Source organism: Lissotriton vulgaris, chromosome 10 (genome assembly GCF_964263255.1).
Source record: "Lissotriton vulgaris chromosome 10, aLisVul1.2, whole genome shotgun sequence".
Classification (NCBI taxonomy): Eukaryota; Metazoa; Chordata; class Amphibia; order Caudata; family Salamandridae; genus Lissotriton; species Lissotriton vulgaris.
Window position 1 is genome coordinate 842,820,560 of NC_141698.1, and position 20,135 is coordinate 842,840,694.

At 42.0% G+C, this 20,135-nt stretch overlaps 1 protein-coding gene across 2 annotated transcripts in view; it reads right to left on the minus strand.

Annotated features, from left to right (window-relative positions):
• STAM (signal transducing adaptor molecule) overlaps positions 1-20,135 on the minus strand; it is a 252,063-nt gene that overhangs the window by 73,633 nt on the left and 158,295 nt on the right. For both annotated transcript variants that reach the window (XM_086941774.1, XM_086941775.1), the window contains 2 exons: positions 19,191-19,279; positions 16,393-16,480 (listed from right to left, as the gene is read on the minus strand). In XM_086941774.1, coding sequence (XP_086797900.1) covers positions 16,393-16,480; positions 19,191-19,279 — 177 coding nt within the window. The remainder of the gene's footprint in view (positions 1-16,392; positions 16,481-19,190; positions 19,280-20,135) is intronic.

A 20,135-nucleotide genomic window follows, 5' to 3' on the forward strand; every position in this document is an offset into this window, starting at 1 on the left:
TGAGCAGAAGGAAAACGCGCCAGGCAATAGAAGGGTTTTGTCTGAGTTAGACGCTAACGATTGACTCTATTACAACTCCTCAGAGCCAACTGAAAGCAGGAGTCGCCCCATATCTTATGGTACCTTACATTTGCAGCACCATGAGGACCCCGTGGCTTCCCTTTTGCCCAAACCTTATGACATGGTTAAAAATTTTAATATTGTGTCCCCTAACTCACAAGCGCAGGAACATCTGACTTTACTTTCTTGGAATATAGCCGGCCTAAAGAAAAATATGTCCATGCCATCATGGAACGGGTTTGTGGGAACCCATGATGTATGTCTATTCCAGGAGACTTGGAACGTTGGGGCGTTATATAACCCCAGCTACTCCACATTCCATCTATCACTAGCGGTAAAGGCAGGCCCTCTGGAGGCTTATTAGCCTGGATTAGATTAGATTTGGGATGGTCTGCCTCTTTACATGACAGTGAGAGCAATGATATCATGTGGTTAACCCTAAAGGGTCCTAAGGGCGACGAGTTTCTGGAACTTTGTAACGTTTATATAAGGGGGACTGTGGGTGGCAAGTTCTCAGTAATTTTGAGCAAGCTGGAAGAGCTTCCATCTAAATGCCTCCCCTCTGCTAAAATTCTTGTAGCTGGAGACTTCAATTGTACATTTGAGCCATTGAGCCACGAAGATCTCTTGAATACTTTGGATGAGGACAGTAAATGGGGTGTGCCCCCCCTTAGCCCAGTCGCCAGTTAAAAGAAGGTCCGAGGTTATAACCCAGGTTAACGCTATAACCCTGGAATTTGGCCTTAGAGCTGTTAATGGCAGAACCCCTTCGGATGGGCAATACTTTTAATAAATTAGCATGCCCATTCAGAATTGATTATATTCTGATGGATTTACGTCTTTGGGTAGATGTCATCGATATGGAGGTGGGCCATACCATTGACAGCGACCATAACCCCCTAACACTAAAAATGAAGAACAGATGGGCATCTCTGTCTATCAAACCAAATTCAATCCAGAGGGTTCAATTTCCCTCTAAGGAGTGAATTCTGTCTAATTGCGGTAGGCGCCTAAGGTGGTCTAAGATGGTGGGGGAAGATCGCGCATATCTCCTCAATTTTGGTCGCAATGACAGGAGACTTGGAGGAAGTTTTAGTAGCAGCGCAGGAGCGGGAGAAGATTCCCCTAATTCACCAGGATACCATCTGTTTGATTGGCACCCAGTTCGAAGGAAGCTCATGCATAGGCCAAGGCAAGAGCCAACAAATAAATTCTAATCTATGGTTCACGGCGACCTGTACGGAGAAAAGGCAAGCTCTAATAGCAGCAGTAAAAGCTAAAACCTCTCCCTTGGTCAAAACTTCGAGAAAGGCTTATAAACGATCCCTAAAATTGGCTAAGCGAGACTGGGAGGAGGCCCATTGGGAGGATCTTAAGGAGGCGTCAAGTAAGAGAAACTCTGCTTCTTTCTGGGACTAAATCAAGAAGAGAGAAAGGAGTGATAGTCCTCTGATTGCGAATTATATTGGGAGTCAGGTTTGGTGGGATCACTTTGCTCACCTATATTCTGAGGAAGCTGAGGGGGAGTCCACACAATAACCAGGCCTTAACACCCTCGGATGCCACAAACCCTTTTAGTCTGATTGAGGTCGTGACCGCCATCAATAGCATTATCCCTGCAAAAGCGGCAGGCCCAGATAGTATCCCGGGCGACCTGTTTTTATTGGAGCCACATTAAGTGGGCCCGAAACATTTTACTCTTGATTAATAGTATAATGGAAGGAGTGGAAGTCCCGATCTCATGGAAAGAAGCAGAGGTAATACCTATCTATAAAAAAGGCGATCGCCAGGACCCCGCCAACTATAGGCCTATCAGCTTATTATATTGTATGCAGAAAGTGGCAGGCAGAACCCTCCTCTATAGGATACATTTATGGATGGAGGAGGAGGATATCCTCTCAAATTGCCAAGCAGGCTTTAGGAAAGCCACTAGCACAGGCGATCAAGTCTTCAGACTACTTCTCCTTTATTGGAAGGTGATAGTCATTGGTAAGGGAAGCCTATATCTTGCGTTTATTGATCTCAAGACGGCTTTCGACTTGGTCCCACGCACAAAGTTATGGACAGTGCTTCAGGATATGGGTATTCCACCCTATATTCTATCTCTCCTAATATGCCTCCATGAGGATACTTTTGCACGAGTCAGATGGGGGATCAATGGCAAACCACTGAGAGGATACCGGTAAATAGGGGTGTCCGCCAGGGATGTGTGCTGGCTCCCACACTTTTTTCACTTTATGTGAACGGTGTGGTCGATTTTTTGAGCCAAGTTCCAGCTGACGCACCATCACTGGCGGGGCAAAAAAATTGCTACCCTCCTCTTTGCGGGTGATACCCTCCTTATATCCAAAACTCCGATGGGTCTCCAAAAACTCCTTACTCGTTTTCAACTTTTTTGCACTTTAAGGGATCTTTCCATAAATATTACTAAGACTTAGTTCATGGCTTTTAACCCCGGGAACAACTTTAGACCTAAACTCTCCCTTGACGGTTCTCCCTTAGAGCGAGTCCATTCCTTCGACTATTTGGGGATCAGGCTTTCTGACAAAATGGCTTGGGGGTCGCATCTGAGTAAGATGCTATTAAATCACAAACGGGTGGCGGGTGCCATCTCAAGACAGCAACGCTCTTCCCTGTCCACATTGGTTGCCCCGGCCCTAGTGGTGTATGAGGGCAAAGCGGCGAGTTCGGCAATTTATGGTGCCGAACTCTGGGGCTTTGAAAAAAATAGCAGAGATCCAAAGATCAGAGAACAAATTCATTAGAGATCTGGTCTCCGCCCCTATCCATACACCACTGAAGCAATTATTTCTCGACATGGGAAGACGCTTGATCAGTGAGAAGGCTAGACTACGTCCCCTATTGTATTGGGCAAGAGTTAGACACCCCCCTGAATTGACGCATTACGCGGCTGGCCTTTCTGAGTTGATCGCCCTGGACTCGAACAAGAGGGTAAAATGGCTAAGGGATCTGAAGGATCTAATGTGTAAATTGGGCCTAGCCGAATCTTGGGAGAACCAGGCCCCCCTGACCAAGGTGGAGTTAAAAAAGATCTACTGGAATTTGGTTAATCGCCAGCTTGTACACCACTCCAGGCTAGGGAGACTAACTGACGAATTCCTCTACAATAAACATGTTAGCTCGCAGGAACCATATCTAGATTTTATTAGACTCCCTAGAGATAGGATTCTTTATATGCAGTTCCGTTTTGGCTCCTTAAACCTAAACTCCACGCTCGCTCAACAGGAGCCAAAAAAACATACTTCAAGCCACTGTCCGTGCTGCGAAGCTCTGCAAGAATCGGTACCCCATCTATTATTTGCATGCTCTGCCTATAAACAGGCTAGGACAAAATGGCTTAAGCCAATTTGTGCCCAATTGGGAACTAAGAACTATCTAGTGCCGCTTCGTATCCTGCGGACAGATGCCTCAAGGTCTCAGTTTGTGTGCGAAGTTGCCAAGTATCTGAGTTGTGCATGGTTTATCCGTTCAAAAATAAACAAAAAGGCAGTGGGTTTAAAGATGTAGCAGAACAATGTTTCCTTGAGCAGATGCACTTCCTAGATTTTAATCTTGTTATTATTTGTTGCTTAGCCTTTTGTCAGAGAAATTTTCTAATAAAAAAGTGTTTTCTACCCTGTAATGGCAATTTACCACCTTTGAAAAATCATGTCTTAAATCTCTGTATTTAATCTTTTAATATTTTTATGTACTGGTATATTTTATATTTTTTATGATTCTGTAACACTTTTATGATACTTGCTATCGAATAAAGCTTATTTGAATGAATGAATGAATGAACAACCAGTCACTCATCCATACATTCACTGAGATACCTAGTCACTGACTTACAGTCTCTCACGCACCAACTAAGTAATCCATATAGTCACTCGTACACACACTGATTCACCAATACACCTTGGTATATATATTTAACATTCAAACTTTTTTTTTAAACTCACAGTCACTGAATGATGTCATCAGTGATGTCACGGACCATGTCATCAGTGATGGAATATGTGAGGTCATAAGCAGTGCATTGAGGGGGCGCGGTTTATAGCTAACTACAACGGCTGAAGTTCTACTATAACGTCCCTGTAACCTTTGGTTTTTTTTTTGGTTAATTTCCACAATTTTTTAATTCTATTTGCTAACTATAATGTCCCTGCAACCTTTGCTTTTTAGTGAATATATATATATATATATATATATATATATATATATATATATATATATATATATATACATACACACACATACACACACACAGAAATACATACATACACACACACACGAACATTACCCAGTGGCAGTTGCTACTTTTGTTTTCCCTATAACTTTGGTCCAGTGGACAGATTGGTACAAAATTTGCCACTTGCTTAGCATAAACACCAAAGGTCCGGTCTGCCAATTCTTGGGTACTTCTGTGCAGGGGTGAAAAGGAGGGGATGGGGAGGGGCGGGGGGCATGGAAGATGTGTTTTCAAATTGTATCCCCCAATATAATTTTTGCTGGCAGCAAAAACCATTGAATGGGTTTAGACCAAACACGGTATTAAAGGAAAACTTCACACTAAACTATGAAAAGCATGCTTTTTGAGTAATCAGTTCTGCCGCTTTTGAGCCAATCATGTTTAGAAAAAGGTGTCAGTGGGTTGAGTAATATAGACTTTCATATATCTTGGTCGTATAAATCACAATCTCCACAGGTCCCTATTTTTTTTAAATGCATTTTATGTACTTAGGGCACGATTCTGAGTTTTGGCAGTCCATAGTTTGCCAAACTCGCGGTGGAGGTGCGGTAGCGGTCAGGGACTGCCGTACCTGCGGTCCGACAGCCGTAATATGAGTATGGTGGTCAGACCACCAGGGATCCACAAACAGTGAGCCCGCCATGAAAAGGCTGGCAGTAGGTAAGCAAAGGGGGGCCCCCGTTGCCCATGTGCACGGGGATGCATGCAGGAGGGCACATGTTGTGCCCCCCGTCTGTATGCACCCACTTACCTGCACGGTATGGACTGCACTGTCCATGCTGTGCAGGAACATCCTTAGGCACTCCCATTACAGTGCTATTTTAATAGACACCGCGAAGGGACTGCAGTGCTGCCTGCTCAAGCGACAACGAGGAAACTCGTAATGTGGTAGGACGGCAGCAGTCAACATTGACGGTCTGGGAGCAAAGCGCTGGCATGGCGGCCCTCTCCAGGACCGCCAAAGTCGTAATCAGGGCCTTAGTATTAGAATGTTTTGCAGAAACTAATTCAGAAAAAACTTATTGCAGTCTTGCATTTGTTCCTCCAATTTCTTTTTGGCTTAAAGCTTTTCACAATCCCTGAAAACATTCTTATTCATAACAAGTTATGTTACGGGGAGCACCAACAAGGTATTTGTTTAGCATAAAATGACTGAAGGTACAAACCTTACTGACAACCTTAGTTTTGGAACACTTTGCAATCTTCTTGCCCATTGCAATTTCTGTCAATCAAAACTTTTTTTCCTGCAATCTTGAAAATCATCATATTGTATAATACAGTGATTCCAAAGCAATCCCTCTTCAAATGTTCATATTTATGGTGGCTTCAGGATTCAGTACTTGTGTAGGAGTGGAGACCGCCTTTTCCAGTTTCACTTGAACAGCCAATTCGGTAGTGGTGACATGTAGTTTGAAAATCTTATAACACAGCTTATTGGCATTTGGTTTTGATTAGTCAATCATCCAGTTATGGGCAGTTGAGTATTTTTTGCCTCTTGGGCACGATGATACTACTACCATGCATTTGGAAAATGTTCTGGGAACAGACTTCATGCTCAAGGGAAGGACCCAGTACTTGCAGGGTGAGTTTCCCACAACAAATCTCAGAAAAATCCTATATTTTTGCATGGTCGGTATCTGTCAGAGTGCAGCCTGTAGAACTAATGAACACATCTAGTCCCCCAATCTGAGTTGAGAAAAATCATATGAAAGGGCAACATGCAAAATGTCTTTTTTCTTATCAATTTGTTCCCTTACCTTAGATCCAAGATTGGTCTGTACCCCAACTTGGGCCCTTTCTTTCAGAAGAGGAAGTACATTGAGCAGGTGTCTTTTTCCTCTTCCGGTGGTGAAACTGGTTCTATGGCAGTTTTTGTTAACAGAATCTTGCTTCATCCTTCAGCACGCATACCAGACACCTCAGTATTTTCTTTGTAGTTAATGAAGGAGGTAGTGCGGTGAAACAGATCATAACAATCTTGCACAATATTCAGCACCCATTAATTTTTGCTTAAGCTTCACCACTCTTCAAGTTTAATACCCCCCCCCCCCCCCAACCAGAATGATGTACTGTCAAAGTGGGCAAGTCATTGCCAAATGTTCTGGGACTTTCACCCAGAGCCTTGCTGCTGTTGACTTACATGACCCTTTGATATTCTGCTTTCGTGGCACTAAAGACTGTGTTGAGGCTCTTGGTACAGTTGTTGGGTTTGAGGTGGTCTAAAAGTGGGATGAATGCTCTGTGGCTGGTATGGATGATAATGCCTTTGCTTGAATTTTGATCAGAAACAAATGTTCTGCTCCTCCAGTCTAACCACCTTTAGGGTCCCTGCATTCATTCTTTGCCTTTCTGTGTGTGGGCCAAATAGAAGAGAGCCCAAGAAAGGTAGATTAAAAATATTTTGTTGCAAATTGTTCAGCAGCATTATCAAGTGAGATAAGGGTGATCTGCACAATGTGATGTGAGGATACAGTTGTCACTATATTTGCATATCCAGTGATGCATTTGTTTCATAATCGTCTTCTGGTTTTGAGGCAGGTAATATTTCCAAGTAGTCCTTTTTGTGGAGGTATTCAGAAATCATCCTAATGGATTGCCAAAAAACTCTGTCATAATGGACCGAGCAAGCGGTCTTTCAATGCCTTAGCTGCACCAAGTATCTTTCTACAGAAAGCATCCATTCTTTTGCTCACTCTATTCAGGAAGCATAGCTGTCTATATTGTTCAGGTGTGAAGTTTCCACAGTGCTGATTACTAAGGCCAAATCTAGTTTGTGATCAGCTCTTAGAAAGAGTGAATCCTGTTCTGGCGGCTTGCATTTTTCCATTACCTCAGACGTCGCTCAGTTCAGCAACTTCTCATCGCCAGTCTTCGCAAATCTAGGAACTAAAAGGTAGTAGTGGCTTAGATTACACTCCATGCTGTAAGATCGCCACAATTACTGAAACGGACATCTGCATAGTTTAATTTGGTGTACAATCTATGGTTTGATTGGCAGTTATGTGGGTAATGGATTGTGGAGTGAACAGTAAGCATTTTGTACAAATAACTTAACTTTTCAAGTGAATAAACAAATATATATTCTATTGTTAAGATTAAAACCATAACATGTCATTAATATTAAAACCTATATACATCTTAAATGTAACATCTCCTGCAATGCAGCGATTCCTGGAATGTAATGTCTTCGATGTGGTGCCTGCGATGTAATGACTCATGATGTTGTGTCTCAAAGTATTGGGGGCATTCCACTCTATGTTCATGAAGATCAGAGAACATACATACTACTCGGCGCCACATAAAGCCTGTTCTAGAATTGATATGGTATGGGCATCAGATAATATCTTGGAGAACTGTAATATAGAAATTTGCCCTAAAGTCACATCTGATCACAATCCGATACTGTTTGAATTAAAAATTTTGGATAGAAAACAAGCGCCCCGACAGTTCACATTTCCTAGATATTTATTTACGGACTCAGAATTTATTCTTGGTATCAAAGCTCATATAAAAGAATTCATAACATTGAATATTAACTCAACAACTGTTAATTTTGTATGGGATGCTTGTAAATGCAGTATTAGAGGCTATGTACAACAATATATCTTAAGGGACAATGCTGAAAAACGTGGTGCAGAAAAGTTGACTACATCTAATATTTTATTAGCTGAACAACAATTGTCTGATGCTATAATACAGGGTAAAACTAATATTGAAGAGCTAGGATTAGGATTAGGATTAGTATCTCTGCGGGCGGCATTAAAAAAAACCCTCAGGGAAAAATACAGCTCAAAAATACATAAATACAAGTTGGCACAATATGAAGGGGGTGACAGAATTGGCAAAGTTTTGGCCTACAAGGTAGCCGATAAAAAAGCTAAAACTATTATAAAAGTAATAAAAGGGTCAGACTCTAAAGAATATAGATAATCGGAGCAGATTCTAGATCAATTTGCTAAATATTATTGCCACCTATATACTCCAGAAAATTCATCTAATCCTGATGAAATTAGACAATATTTAGAGAAACATTTATCCGTAAGATTAGATGTGGAAGCAATCAAACAACTTGGCTCTAAGATTACAACTAATGAAATTGAGATAGCTATACATGCACTGCCTTCTGGTAAGGCTGCGGGAGAAGATTGTTTGCCTATAGAGATCTACAAGATCTGTGAAAAAGAACTACTCCCGTTTTTTCAGTTGGTGATAGACTCTATGGGGCAAACAGGAAGTGCTCCAATATCATGGAAAAATAGTTTTCTTTTTGAAAAAGAACAAACCGCCAGAGGAACAGGGGTCATATAGGCCCATCTCATTAATTAATACGGATGCGAAAGTATTTGCCAAAGTTTTGGCAAACCGCCTTGCTCCTACTATGCCAGATTTGGTTAATTGCCAGCAACATGGGTTTGTGGTGGGGAGAGACACCACTACCCATATTAATACTGCTGTGACTGCCTTTTATGTTGCTGCAACTACTCTCACCCCACTCGGAATGGTAATGTTAGATGCGGAGAAAGCATTCAACCGCGTGGGGTGGGAATATATGTGGGCAACATTGAGTGCTTTTGGCATACAGGGGCAATACACCACCGGTTTAGTCCTGGCTATCCATGAGATAATTGAGGAAGCAAGCAAATTTGGGGACCTATCGGGGTGTAAGTTAAACGTGAGTAAAACTCAAGTAATTGCTAACTATAAACCTATGCAACCAATATTGGGGCTTTGCCCAAATGCTATTTATTTAGGAGGCAAGCTTACTGCAGATATAGAGAAAATTATAGCACTAAATTATGACCCTTTATTTAATGAAATAACAGCTACTCTAAAAATTTGGCATAACATACCACTTAGTCTAGTAGGACGAATACATTTAATAAAAATGAAGATTGTACCCAAGCTATTGTATTTATTTAGGTCTATTCCTTTGCAACTGAACAATCTATACATTAAGAAAATAGAAGCCATATGTAGTAGCTACATTTGGGGCTATAAAAAAACCCCGTAGATCTATCGCGATACTGAAACTCTCAATAGAAAAGGGAGGATTAAATTTCCCGGATTTCAAAATGTATTTTTTTGCAAATTTTTTCCAACGTATACGTAGTCTTCTATCAAAAGAGAATTCCCTATTCTTTAACCAATTCATGCTAGGATCGGATAACAATCAATTTTTGTTTCGTGTACATGACCCCAATTACTACAATAGGGTTAAGTTTAAGACCGCGAGAGATATTAAAAGAATTTGGGAATAAATTATTTTCATTGATAAGATTCCATTTTTTAATGCTGAGCTACAAATTTGGGGGAACCCAGGGATACCAAGTATATTTTCTGATGGCGCTGGCATGCAATTGATAGGGCATGGCATAAATACTTTAGGTGATCTATATGGGTCGGATGGCCTCTTGAGTTTCAGTACGTTAAAAATACTTTATCAAATTAGTGATGTTATGTACTTTAACAGATTCAAGACTTTTTGGTTAATAAAATGAAAATCGAGAGAATAGAATATTCGGATACTCTAAAATGCATTTATGCTACCTATACTAAATCACTTATTAGCAAAAGTCATGCTTGTTTAAATAGTGGCCGGGCAGGAGACTGTGCGAAAATGGCGGATAAATAGACCAACAGACTAGGAATAAATATCAACTCCAACCAGATTGCAGGGTCGCTCAGACAAATAAATCGAGTGGTCCAATCTTCAAATTTAAAGCTACAATTTTATAGGACGGTCACTCAAATTTACTATACGCCTCAAAGAATTGCTAGCTGGATCTCTGGAAATGCTTCTAGTGAGCGTACTAAATGTCCAAAATGCAACATGGAAGCTGCTGGTATAGAACATATGCTCTATCAGTGTCCTGAACTTACATCATTTTGGAAAGGGATAATAACGGTTCTCAATAATAGGCAAATAACACTTCCAACTCTCTCTGCACATTTGATATTGTTAGATATACAAGATACTAATAGTAACTATAAAGATTTGATAACTATTGTTTTTGCCTGCGCCAGGGTGGTGATAGCGCGGACTTGGATCTCAAAGGAACCTCCTAGTGTCATGGAATGGTGGAATCTTATTCACGAAATATATACAATGGAGTACTTATTGGCTAAGTGTAGGAGTCCTAAGGCATTGAAAGGGAGGGTAAAAATATGGGGAACGTTTATTTGATTTATATGTATTCGTTTAGAGCGTCCTGCACATCGGCATCACTTTCATGATTTAGATATTGATGAGTATCTGTATTGTAACCCTCTGCTTGTATTTAATGGTTAATTTATGCCCAGATACTTATGAAATGATATATGTATAACAAGAAATGATTTTTCTTTGTTTTTTCTTTTTCTTGCAATAAATAAAAATTTTGAAAAGTAAAAAATAAAAAAAAAGATCAGAGAACAAATTGAAGATTACACTTCAAAAGAATAACTCCAGAATTAACTTGATGACAGGAAAGAGTCATGTCCCAACATGCCTATCGCACAAATTGTAATATCTACATTTCCTAACCACATTACTAGAACTTCAGCTGCTAGATCCTTACAACTGCCTCAAGTGGCATGGACTAGCCAGGTAGTGGAAAGCTACTCACATGACTTATAGAGTAGAGACCACATCATTGGCATGCAAATCGTTCTTTTCATTTGAGCCAGACCTACAAGATCTCTGATCCACTGCTCTCAACCTCAGACGTATAACTGCTGCCAAGAAAAATGCCTAACATGTTCTCACAAGGTTTTTTGTGTTTTTTTTTTAGTAGCAGAAATTATAGCTGACCTATGGCGTACCTATATGCCACTTATATAAATAAGTGATGCCAACCACTGCCATTATTATGCTAAGACCACTATTACAGACACAAATGAACAAGCTACTTACCTTCGGTAACGCCTTATCCCGTAGACAAATAACCTAGCCGCATATTCCTTACCTTTGAAAGTCCCAGCAGTCGGACTGGATCCGCAAGATTTTTCTTGAGCACTACACCTGCATGCAGACAGGTGACATCGGTCGACTTCATCATCCAGGCAGCAGCAGCTCAGTCATCATTACATCTGTATCATCTATACAGGTGCCACTATGGCGCACTGACGTCAGTACCTTTCACGGCTTTCCACGTCAGAAGAGCAGAGCCATTAAGTTGACAGACAGAGGTGTGTTTTAAAAAAAACTATGACTCTAAAGGGAAACAGCTGTGACATGAAGAACTGATCCACAGACCAGGGATGGTGGGTGGTCTGGTAAGGAATTTGCCCCATGGATTATGTCTTTACCAGATGAGATGTTACCTAAGGTTCGCAACTTGTCCTTCTGATAGAGACATCCAGTCGCAGATTCCTTATCTTGAACAGATACCCAAGCAATACCATCCCTGGAGGAGGGGCAGCGGAAAAGTTTAAACCAGAAAGTCCTGTAGGACCGAATGGCCAAAGAGGCCCTCCCTGATCTGATTGTCCAGGTAATAATCCTTGACAAATGTGTGCAGAGACGCCCATGGAGCCGACTGACAGATGTCAAGAACCGGAACACCACACTGGATAACCCATCGGGAGATGGTCGTCTAGTGCACAGCATGACCCTTATTTGGTACAAAACATCGCACAAAGAGTTGGTCGTCCACCCGGAAATCTTTAGTGCGAGTGAGGTCGAACGATAACGCGCTCATTGGGTCCAGACGATGGAGACGTTCTTCTTCCTTAGAAGGATGCGGAGGAGCATAGAAGGTGGGCAAGGTGACAGATTGCCCCAGGTGGAAAGGTGTCACCACTATAGGCAAAAAAGAAGCTCTAGTGCGGCGCACTACCTTTTCTAGGAAGATCAGGTAAGGAGGCTGATAAGAAAGTGCCTGTAACTCGCTCACACTCCTGGCAGAAGTTATGGCCAGTAAAAAGGCTGTCTTAATTGTAAGCAGCCACAGTGGGCAATTCTGCTGTGGCTTGAATGGTGCACACATTAGATAAGTGAGGACCGAGTTTGGGTCCCACTGGGGCATGATTAAAGGTGAGGGGGGAAACAGATGTTTAAGCCCCTTCAGGAATCTATTTACAATGGGGAACTTGAAGAGCGACTCTTGGTCTGGCAACCATAGAAAGGCAGAGAGGGCCAAAAGGTAACCTTTTAGAGTGACCAGAGCAGAGCCCTGTAGGGCAAGAGAGAGGATGAAAAGGAGGATGTCCAAGAGGTAGGCAGACGGAAGATCAATAGACCTTTCTGTACAATATTGACAGAATGTTTGCCATCTGCAGGCGTGTACCAACCTAGTGGAGGGACGCCTGGCTGCCAGAATAAATTTGCATACTTCGGGAGAAAGGTCGAATGCTGTCAACTGTAGCCGTACAATCTCCACACAAGGAGGTGGAGGGTTGACAAGTTAGGGTGGCGAACCTGCGCCTGCTACTGCAACAGAAGATCCTCTCAAAGGGGCCGCCTGATCTGAGGATCAATGCTCATCTGAGGATCAATGCTCATCTGCAAAATCTTGGGATACCAAACTCTCCATGCCCAGTCTGGAGCCACAAGAATGACTTGAGCCTGGTCGCTCTTGATCTTCTTGAGCACTCCGGACAGGAGTGGGATGAGCCAGATCTAACCAAGGCTCACTCCACTGCTGAAACAGTGCATGCACCACCTCCGGATGGAGATGCCATTCGTGATCCACTAGGCACCGGCAGCTGAGTTTGTCCGTCTTGGTGTTCAAAGAACCAGCCAGGTGTTGAACAACCAGGGATATGTCCCGTTGCTTCAGCTAAGTCAGAGACACAGGGCCTAATGACAAAGGGTCCATGACTTCACCCAGCCCGAAGGAAGGACCCAACGAAAAACTAAGAATAACACCCTTTAAATCGGAGCTAGGATTTTCAGGTACGCAGCGCGGAATTACTTCAGTGAAGTGCCCAGCATTTTCGCCGCGCGCACATCACTAAGCATCAGAACACTTGTGTAACTAAAAGGGAAAACAACTAGACTGCGATCTCGTTTTTGAGATCGGCTGCCATCTTTGAATTCCGGGATCGATAAAGGTCGGACCACCTGCTGATTCCTGGTCGTCTTTTGCCATTTGGGTGAGAGTTTTTACCTGCCAGAGTGCCCATTATTACTAGCACTCAATTTGGGGTTCTGACAAATGGTCACTGTCGAGGAAATTGCCTCGCCCAATGAGTCTGTTGTGTCAAGGCCACAGCGGATGGTAAACTTCATTGCATCTCTCCAGTCTGCAACAGCTTGGGAGAGAACAGCCTGGGCCTCTCTGGAACTTCTGCAACATTCTCCCATTCCGAATGGGAGTAACAACCCAACAAGCATGCAGGGTTTACCGATTGTAAAGCTAAGAAGGTGGAGGAGAAAATGTTCTTTCCGAAGCTATCTAACCTTTTGGATTCGCTATCCGGGGGTACGGAAGGGAACGTGCCTAGAGAAGTTGAAGCTTGGATCACCAAGCTATCGAGGGTCGGGTGAGATGTGGGGAAAGCTGGGTCACCCGGGGCAGGGCCCTGGCGACTGGCAATAGTGCTATTCATAGGAGCCCCTCTGCTGAGATTGGAAAAAGTGCCCAGAAGAACATCAGTTAAGGCCTAAATAAATGGCAGCAAGGATTCCGAAGTACAGACGCCAGGCTGGAAGACCTGTCAAAACATTGGTTTGACTGCCACAGTAGGAAGCTGCAGGTCAAAGATCTCAGCAGCCCTACATACCACCATGGCAAAGAAAGCGTCCTCCTCCATAGCCAGGTTAGGAGGGGAGAGCATGCCAGGCTCTGGAGAGGTATTCAAGCTACAGGCATCATCGAGTTCCTCATACCAGTCCATTTCTTCAGTATAATGTAGGATTTCTAAGGGGTCCTGCGTCCCCTGCCAATCTTCCTCAAATCCTAACCCTTCAAAATAAGGATGAGGATGCAACAGAGTCCAAGGGGTCTGTCGGCGCCCGCCTCAGTGGATGGCCAGCCGGCTCCGTATAACCGGGGATGAGAATGAGGTTCACGCAGGCCTGAGTCTCGGAATCAGACGCAACATCAGGGAAGGTGGTGGAGGTGCGGACCGTTTCATGAGGAGACATGGGGGCTGGGTCTGGAGCCACAGTCACGGAACACAATGGAACTCCTTCTGCTGAGCTTGTGGGGCCTGAAGGTGTGCTGACATTGTCAGGCCACCCAATATTGGCACACATGGCGTCATGAAATTCTTTCAATTAGGCCAGAGTCGCCCCCAGTCCTAGAAAGGGAGGGAAACGCGGAGCAGACCCCTGTACACGTTCCACAGAACGAGGCCTCAAATGTCGAGATTCTGTTGCGTCGTGTGACGGACAGGGAGAAGTCGAAGCATGCTTTAACTTCTTGTGTTTCTTGTGGTGCTTCTTACCTGAGCCTTTCGGGGACTTCCAATGGGAGGATGAAGACTTGGTGCCCTCAGAGCAGCGCTTGGACATTCCTCTCGACCGAGAATGGGAACCCAAAGCCCAAAAGCCAGTCCGCAAAAAGCCCTAGGGACCTCTCCCTCCGCCATGTCACCAAGTCCGAGAACAATTTTGGGTCGTGGTCGCGCTCCAGGCACCAAAAACACACGAGGTGGGGTATGCGTGAACGACATGGCGCGGTGACAGGCGCTGCACAGTTTGAATTCCAAGGTCTTTTTTGACATTACTTAGAAACCAATAATTGTTTTTTTTTACAAAAAGTCAAAAAAAGCTGTCAAAAAATGATGGGTAGCTCCCTTCCACAGATCTGCAATGGCTGGCGTGAAACAAACAGACAACAGCACGCCAAGGTGGCACCTATATAGACGATGCGGATGTCACGTTTACCGAGACGGTGGCGACTACGTCACATGAAGGACCAACGCCAACTATCAGCGCACAGGGGTACTGCTAAAGATAAATCTTCCGGATCCAGTCTTACGCCTTGGAAGTTCAACTGTGAGGAATCTGCGACTAGATGTCTCTATCAGATATAATGTATTTCTTATAGGTTTTTTTAACGGTAATTATTAACACTACATGCCTTGATGACAAGAGCTGCGCTCTCATGCATCCCAAATTAATCTAATAACAAAATAAAACCTCATTTGGCCAGTCTTCAGTTGCCCATGACTGATCTAGCCAAGATAAAAGATCTCCAAGAACACTGGTATTGGACCCACATATTGTAAGCTCCAAACCGTGAGCTGTAAAGGTCTGGTCTGTGCTTAAACGTCTTAGCTCTCAAGTATGCACATTTACTAGGTACTATTACATAGCAATAAGCCACGTAGGAAATTATACATTGAACAGAATAATGCTCACTCACTTGATTTCCTATAAGCTTTTTTGATATTCTTGGTTATTTCCTGTATATTCATGAATATTATTAACAATAGTCTACATGGGTCTTTAACTGGATTGGCAATGTTTTTAATATACCAATCCAAATATTTGCGCGTTTGTGCTAATCTAAAAGGTAGGTAGGGCAAGAGGAACTCACTGGAAACATTTGCAGACTGTTAGGATAAATATTCCGTCCCCAAACAGAACCTTCATCAGGCAAGTTATGAGGAAGGGGTCATCAGTCAGTTTCCTCTGCTTTACCTGGCAGAAAGATACACCATCACGGTCTCGGAGGACCAAAATGTAGCTTTCGATTGGGACTGAAAACGTAAAAATGCAACAGGACCTTCGTAACTAGCACTATAGGGCAGAGTTAATCTAAATCTTCAAAGCTACTTGATGGATATCAGGCCAAATAGAAATAATAAGGAATATAAACAGGCTATTGTCATTAACTTGATGTTCTTTGACCAAATATGGCCAGAGTTCAGAATCAGAACTCCTTGTAACATTCGATTAGGTATTGTTGCATGTAATTTAATTCCTCCAAAAAGCCAAAAGCATATTGTGCAATACAATTAAAAAGGAGTTCAAACAATATATGTTGTCAACAAGATTAATCACAGCTTTGAAATAAAGCTACAATGACCCAAACATCTTGGGACATCTAGGATAGAATTAGGTTAAAGCAAAACCAATGTGGACTGAGACTCACACATATATTTTTGGCATGTTTGTATTAGTCTCCTAGTGAAAACCTAAATGTTACCTTCAAGATGAAGAAGCTCAACAGAATCTGTCTGCTCATCTGTTGGGTCTGTGCTCTGGAGCAGATGTAATAAGTGGTCCATTTTTTCCTGTGAAAATGATCATAATACGTAAACTATGGTACAAATGCAAGTAGTCAAACTAGCAATGCAGACTGTTTCTGTTAATTATTCTTTTTTTATGTAAGGAGAGTTCAGCAGATAACTTGCAATTTAAAGTAGCATGTCAAATGAATGAGCTTGAGGGGGATGAAAAAACATGGCACAAGAGTCAAAACGTGAGGAACATGGACTTAATCATACATCCTTTGTTTCATCCTTTATAGTCATATAAATGAGAAAGTTCAAAAGGGTAGGAAAGTTAACGAGAGCTAAATGAGGCTTCTAAATAACAAAACAGTATCTCAGTTATACAGAACATTCCTCCTATAAAGCAATTTGACTAACATATGAAATATGATCTTAGCTACACAGGTACAAAAAATATTTACAACAAGCCAAGTTATTTGCACACCTAAGTAAATCTTAAAAAGTAAACAGCCATTTCTGAGGCATTCCTGAATGGAGTAATTTGTCCACGTAACTTGGATTTCCGCACATTAGAATTCTGACAGTTAATTTAAAAAACTTGGAAATGTCATCAAATGAAAATGCACAAACATAGCCCAAGACAAATCCACGTTCACTCAAAATTGTATTTGCACTAAATACTAAATAGAATAGCAATAAAAAAATATTTATTTAGATTCGTGACGAGTTGAAGAGTTGCTGTCAAATGATTTTTTTAAATGCTGTGGGCAATTTCCATCAAAAATCCATATTACTTGAAGCCTTCCTCTTTGATATCTGTCAAGCTCACAGTAAAAACATTGCAAAACAAATTTGAGTTTGCAACTAGTTAATCGATAGGCCGATTGCAGTAGCTTGTGAATGAGGAGGGGTATAAATCGCTTCAGTCTCTGTCAAAGAGAAATCTAGCATTTCAAGGGCCATTGGAGGAGATGCGTTTACCTGGGATCTGGCCCGTCTCTGACCTCCTACACATCTTGAGCACAATGTAAATCTTGTAAAACATATAGCAAGTGTTGCTATGATGTATAGTGCTTAACCCCTTCCATGCTCATGACAAGGTCAGCTCGTCATGGGTGTTACCTGCGCTGTGCGTTTGACGAGTTGACCTTGTCATGAAACTATAGTATTCAAACATTATCAGCACAGGAGGGGAAAACCCCCTAGCAGCCAAGGTGTTAAATAACTTTCCTATCTTGCGACGCTTGCGAAGGACAAAAAGCCAACAATTGCAAACTTGCATTGAATTTGTCATTGGCCCTCCCTTCCTAAAACGTACCCACTCCGTTTTCTTTGTAAAAGGCATAGCAAGAACTTCGAATCTTAAAAACACACCTGCTCCATTCAACCTGGATAAATTGAGGCCAAACGCAAATCGCTCATCTAACTTTTAACTCCTGAAAGCCCAGTTCTTCTCTAAGGTGCATAGATCGGTCTCAGGACACATTTATTAAAAAAAAATTGCCCTCCACAACAAGGTTAGGCGCTTAAAGTAAGGCCAAGAGGACAGTGTATATTTTTATAGCAGCTGTGGCGATATCCTTAGCAATATTTACTGACGACTTCGACACCCGAGCTTCCGGCTGGCAAGAGCAGCATGAGCTTTAATTCAATGATCTTGCAAAAAATGATTTCTTGCAAAGTGCAAAACTCTCTGCTCTTCTGGGGATATTGGCCTTGGTTGCCAGAGGAATGCTTTTAGGTTGTAACAAAGACAGAATGCACCCCTGCTATCATCCTCATGGAACAGGGAATGAGTTTGCACCGGAAAGTAAAAACCTCAAAGAACTGTAAAATTAAATCTTTTATTGGAATAACACTGTCATGGGCATTTGTAAGCAGACATGTTAATGATTTTCCAAGCATGTTCCAAAACGATTTACTGACAGTTGCAAAATGATCTCTGAAGAAAAGGTACATTTTCCGTTACTGCATCCAGGAATACAATTTCCAAAGTTCTTTAAAATTTCTTAAAGTGTACATTGAATAGACAGGGGAATGGAATTCAGATCCTTTCCACCTTATAGGCTGGAGTTTAGATAATTTCTAATGAAGTTTAAAAAACGAACAATGTGTGTCTGTTTCTTTTCATTTGGCTTATTGCTGTTATACCCTGGTGTTGTATGGAGCCAGAGGCTTCTCACCTTGACAAGGAATGATTCATTCTATGAAAGATCCTATTCTGGAGAATTTGCCTAACAGTCACATAGAACACATTGGGTGAGTGTGGTGGTGGGAGGGGGAAGGGGGGGGGGGGGGGGTGAGGGGGGGCGGGGTGTTAAATTCCTGTTTTGGGGTGCGAGCAGATTTTCCCCATGGACAATTGTTGACAACTTTCCAAGGTGAAATGATCTGCTCTATCATATACACATCACTTGCCACCAACCGGCAGTATCACCATAGTCTAAAGACCGGGTAGTAGCCAGCATTCACTGCGGGTGGAAGTACACTATAATACAACAAAACATGCGTTCTCTACTTGAGGATCAATAAAAAACAATGTGGGCTCTAAGATGTAGACAGCACAGACTCCGAAAAACAAGTATTGGACAGGTGGGCAACTCTGGCTGCACAGTGCAAAGACCTTTGTTCAGATACTGTTAAACGGCACGGGTCGCAATCGGCACTTGGCACAGTAGTGTCTTCTTTTTAGCATTTGGGAAGATAAAGCAGCATGTGAATCTGTTCTTAGTGAGAAGCAGATACATTTAACTCTGGTTATTGTACTTACTTCATCAATGAAAACAAGTTCAGGCTCCGGCTCTATAGTTTCTACTTGAACGTCATCGCTGAATTGAACTGTCTTCTTTTCCGCTTTTACTGTAAAATATATAAATAACATTCTTTAGCAATATGCTCAATACTGTGATTGCAATGAAATTTGCAAAACAGTTCTGAAAAGAAATTATTTTTGGGATGTTTTTTAGGTTTCGTTAGCTTTTATTTATGTGCAAAAATCCAAGTACAAATATTTTCACACTGGGGATACATCAGCCCAAGTTACTATGGGAGTTTCAAAGAAGTAAGAGAATAATTATATTCAGTTATCGCAGCGATGTGCCACAAATAAATAGTATACTTAACATGGATATTCAAATAGAGGAATTATGCATAGAACACACAAATAATAGGAATGAAACACAAGTTGTTGACATTATTTCCTATATAGTCTCTTTTATGAACAGTCAAATAACGATGCACAAGCAGAGCCCAGCACACATTTCAAACCTAGACCTTTTCATTTTTGAAAATTCTGCAAAGAAAACTTACCAATAGGAGGGAACGTATTATTTTCCCATTTCTCGGTTAATTAAAACCAAAATCACTTTTAAAATGCATTTGTTGAAACTAAGCCCCACTCCACGTTTACTCTTCAAAAAGAAAAAAAACAAAGAGGCAATGGTCCCCCTAAGTCTGCACTTCTGTTTAAATTCAGACACCCGCAGCGTAAGGTACCTAGCATCTACACTATCCCAGTATACATAGCAGGGCAAGTGAGGAAGAAATGGTTGCTTTTGTGTCTATACTAGATTTTAGTGTGTCTTTGAAATCATAATTATTAGAGTAATTCCCTGCTGAATGTGGGGATCCTGAACACTTTGTAACCGTATATCGGTGGCTGTACAGTCCGCCTGCCCCTAATGCAGTGAAGCATCCTCAACATCCTGTCATAGGC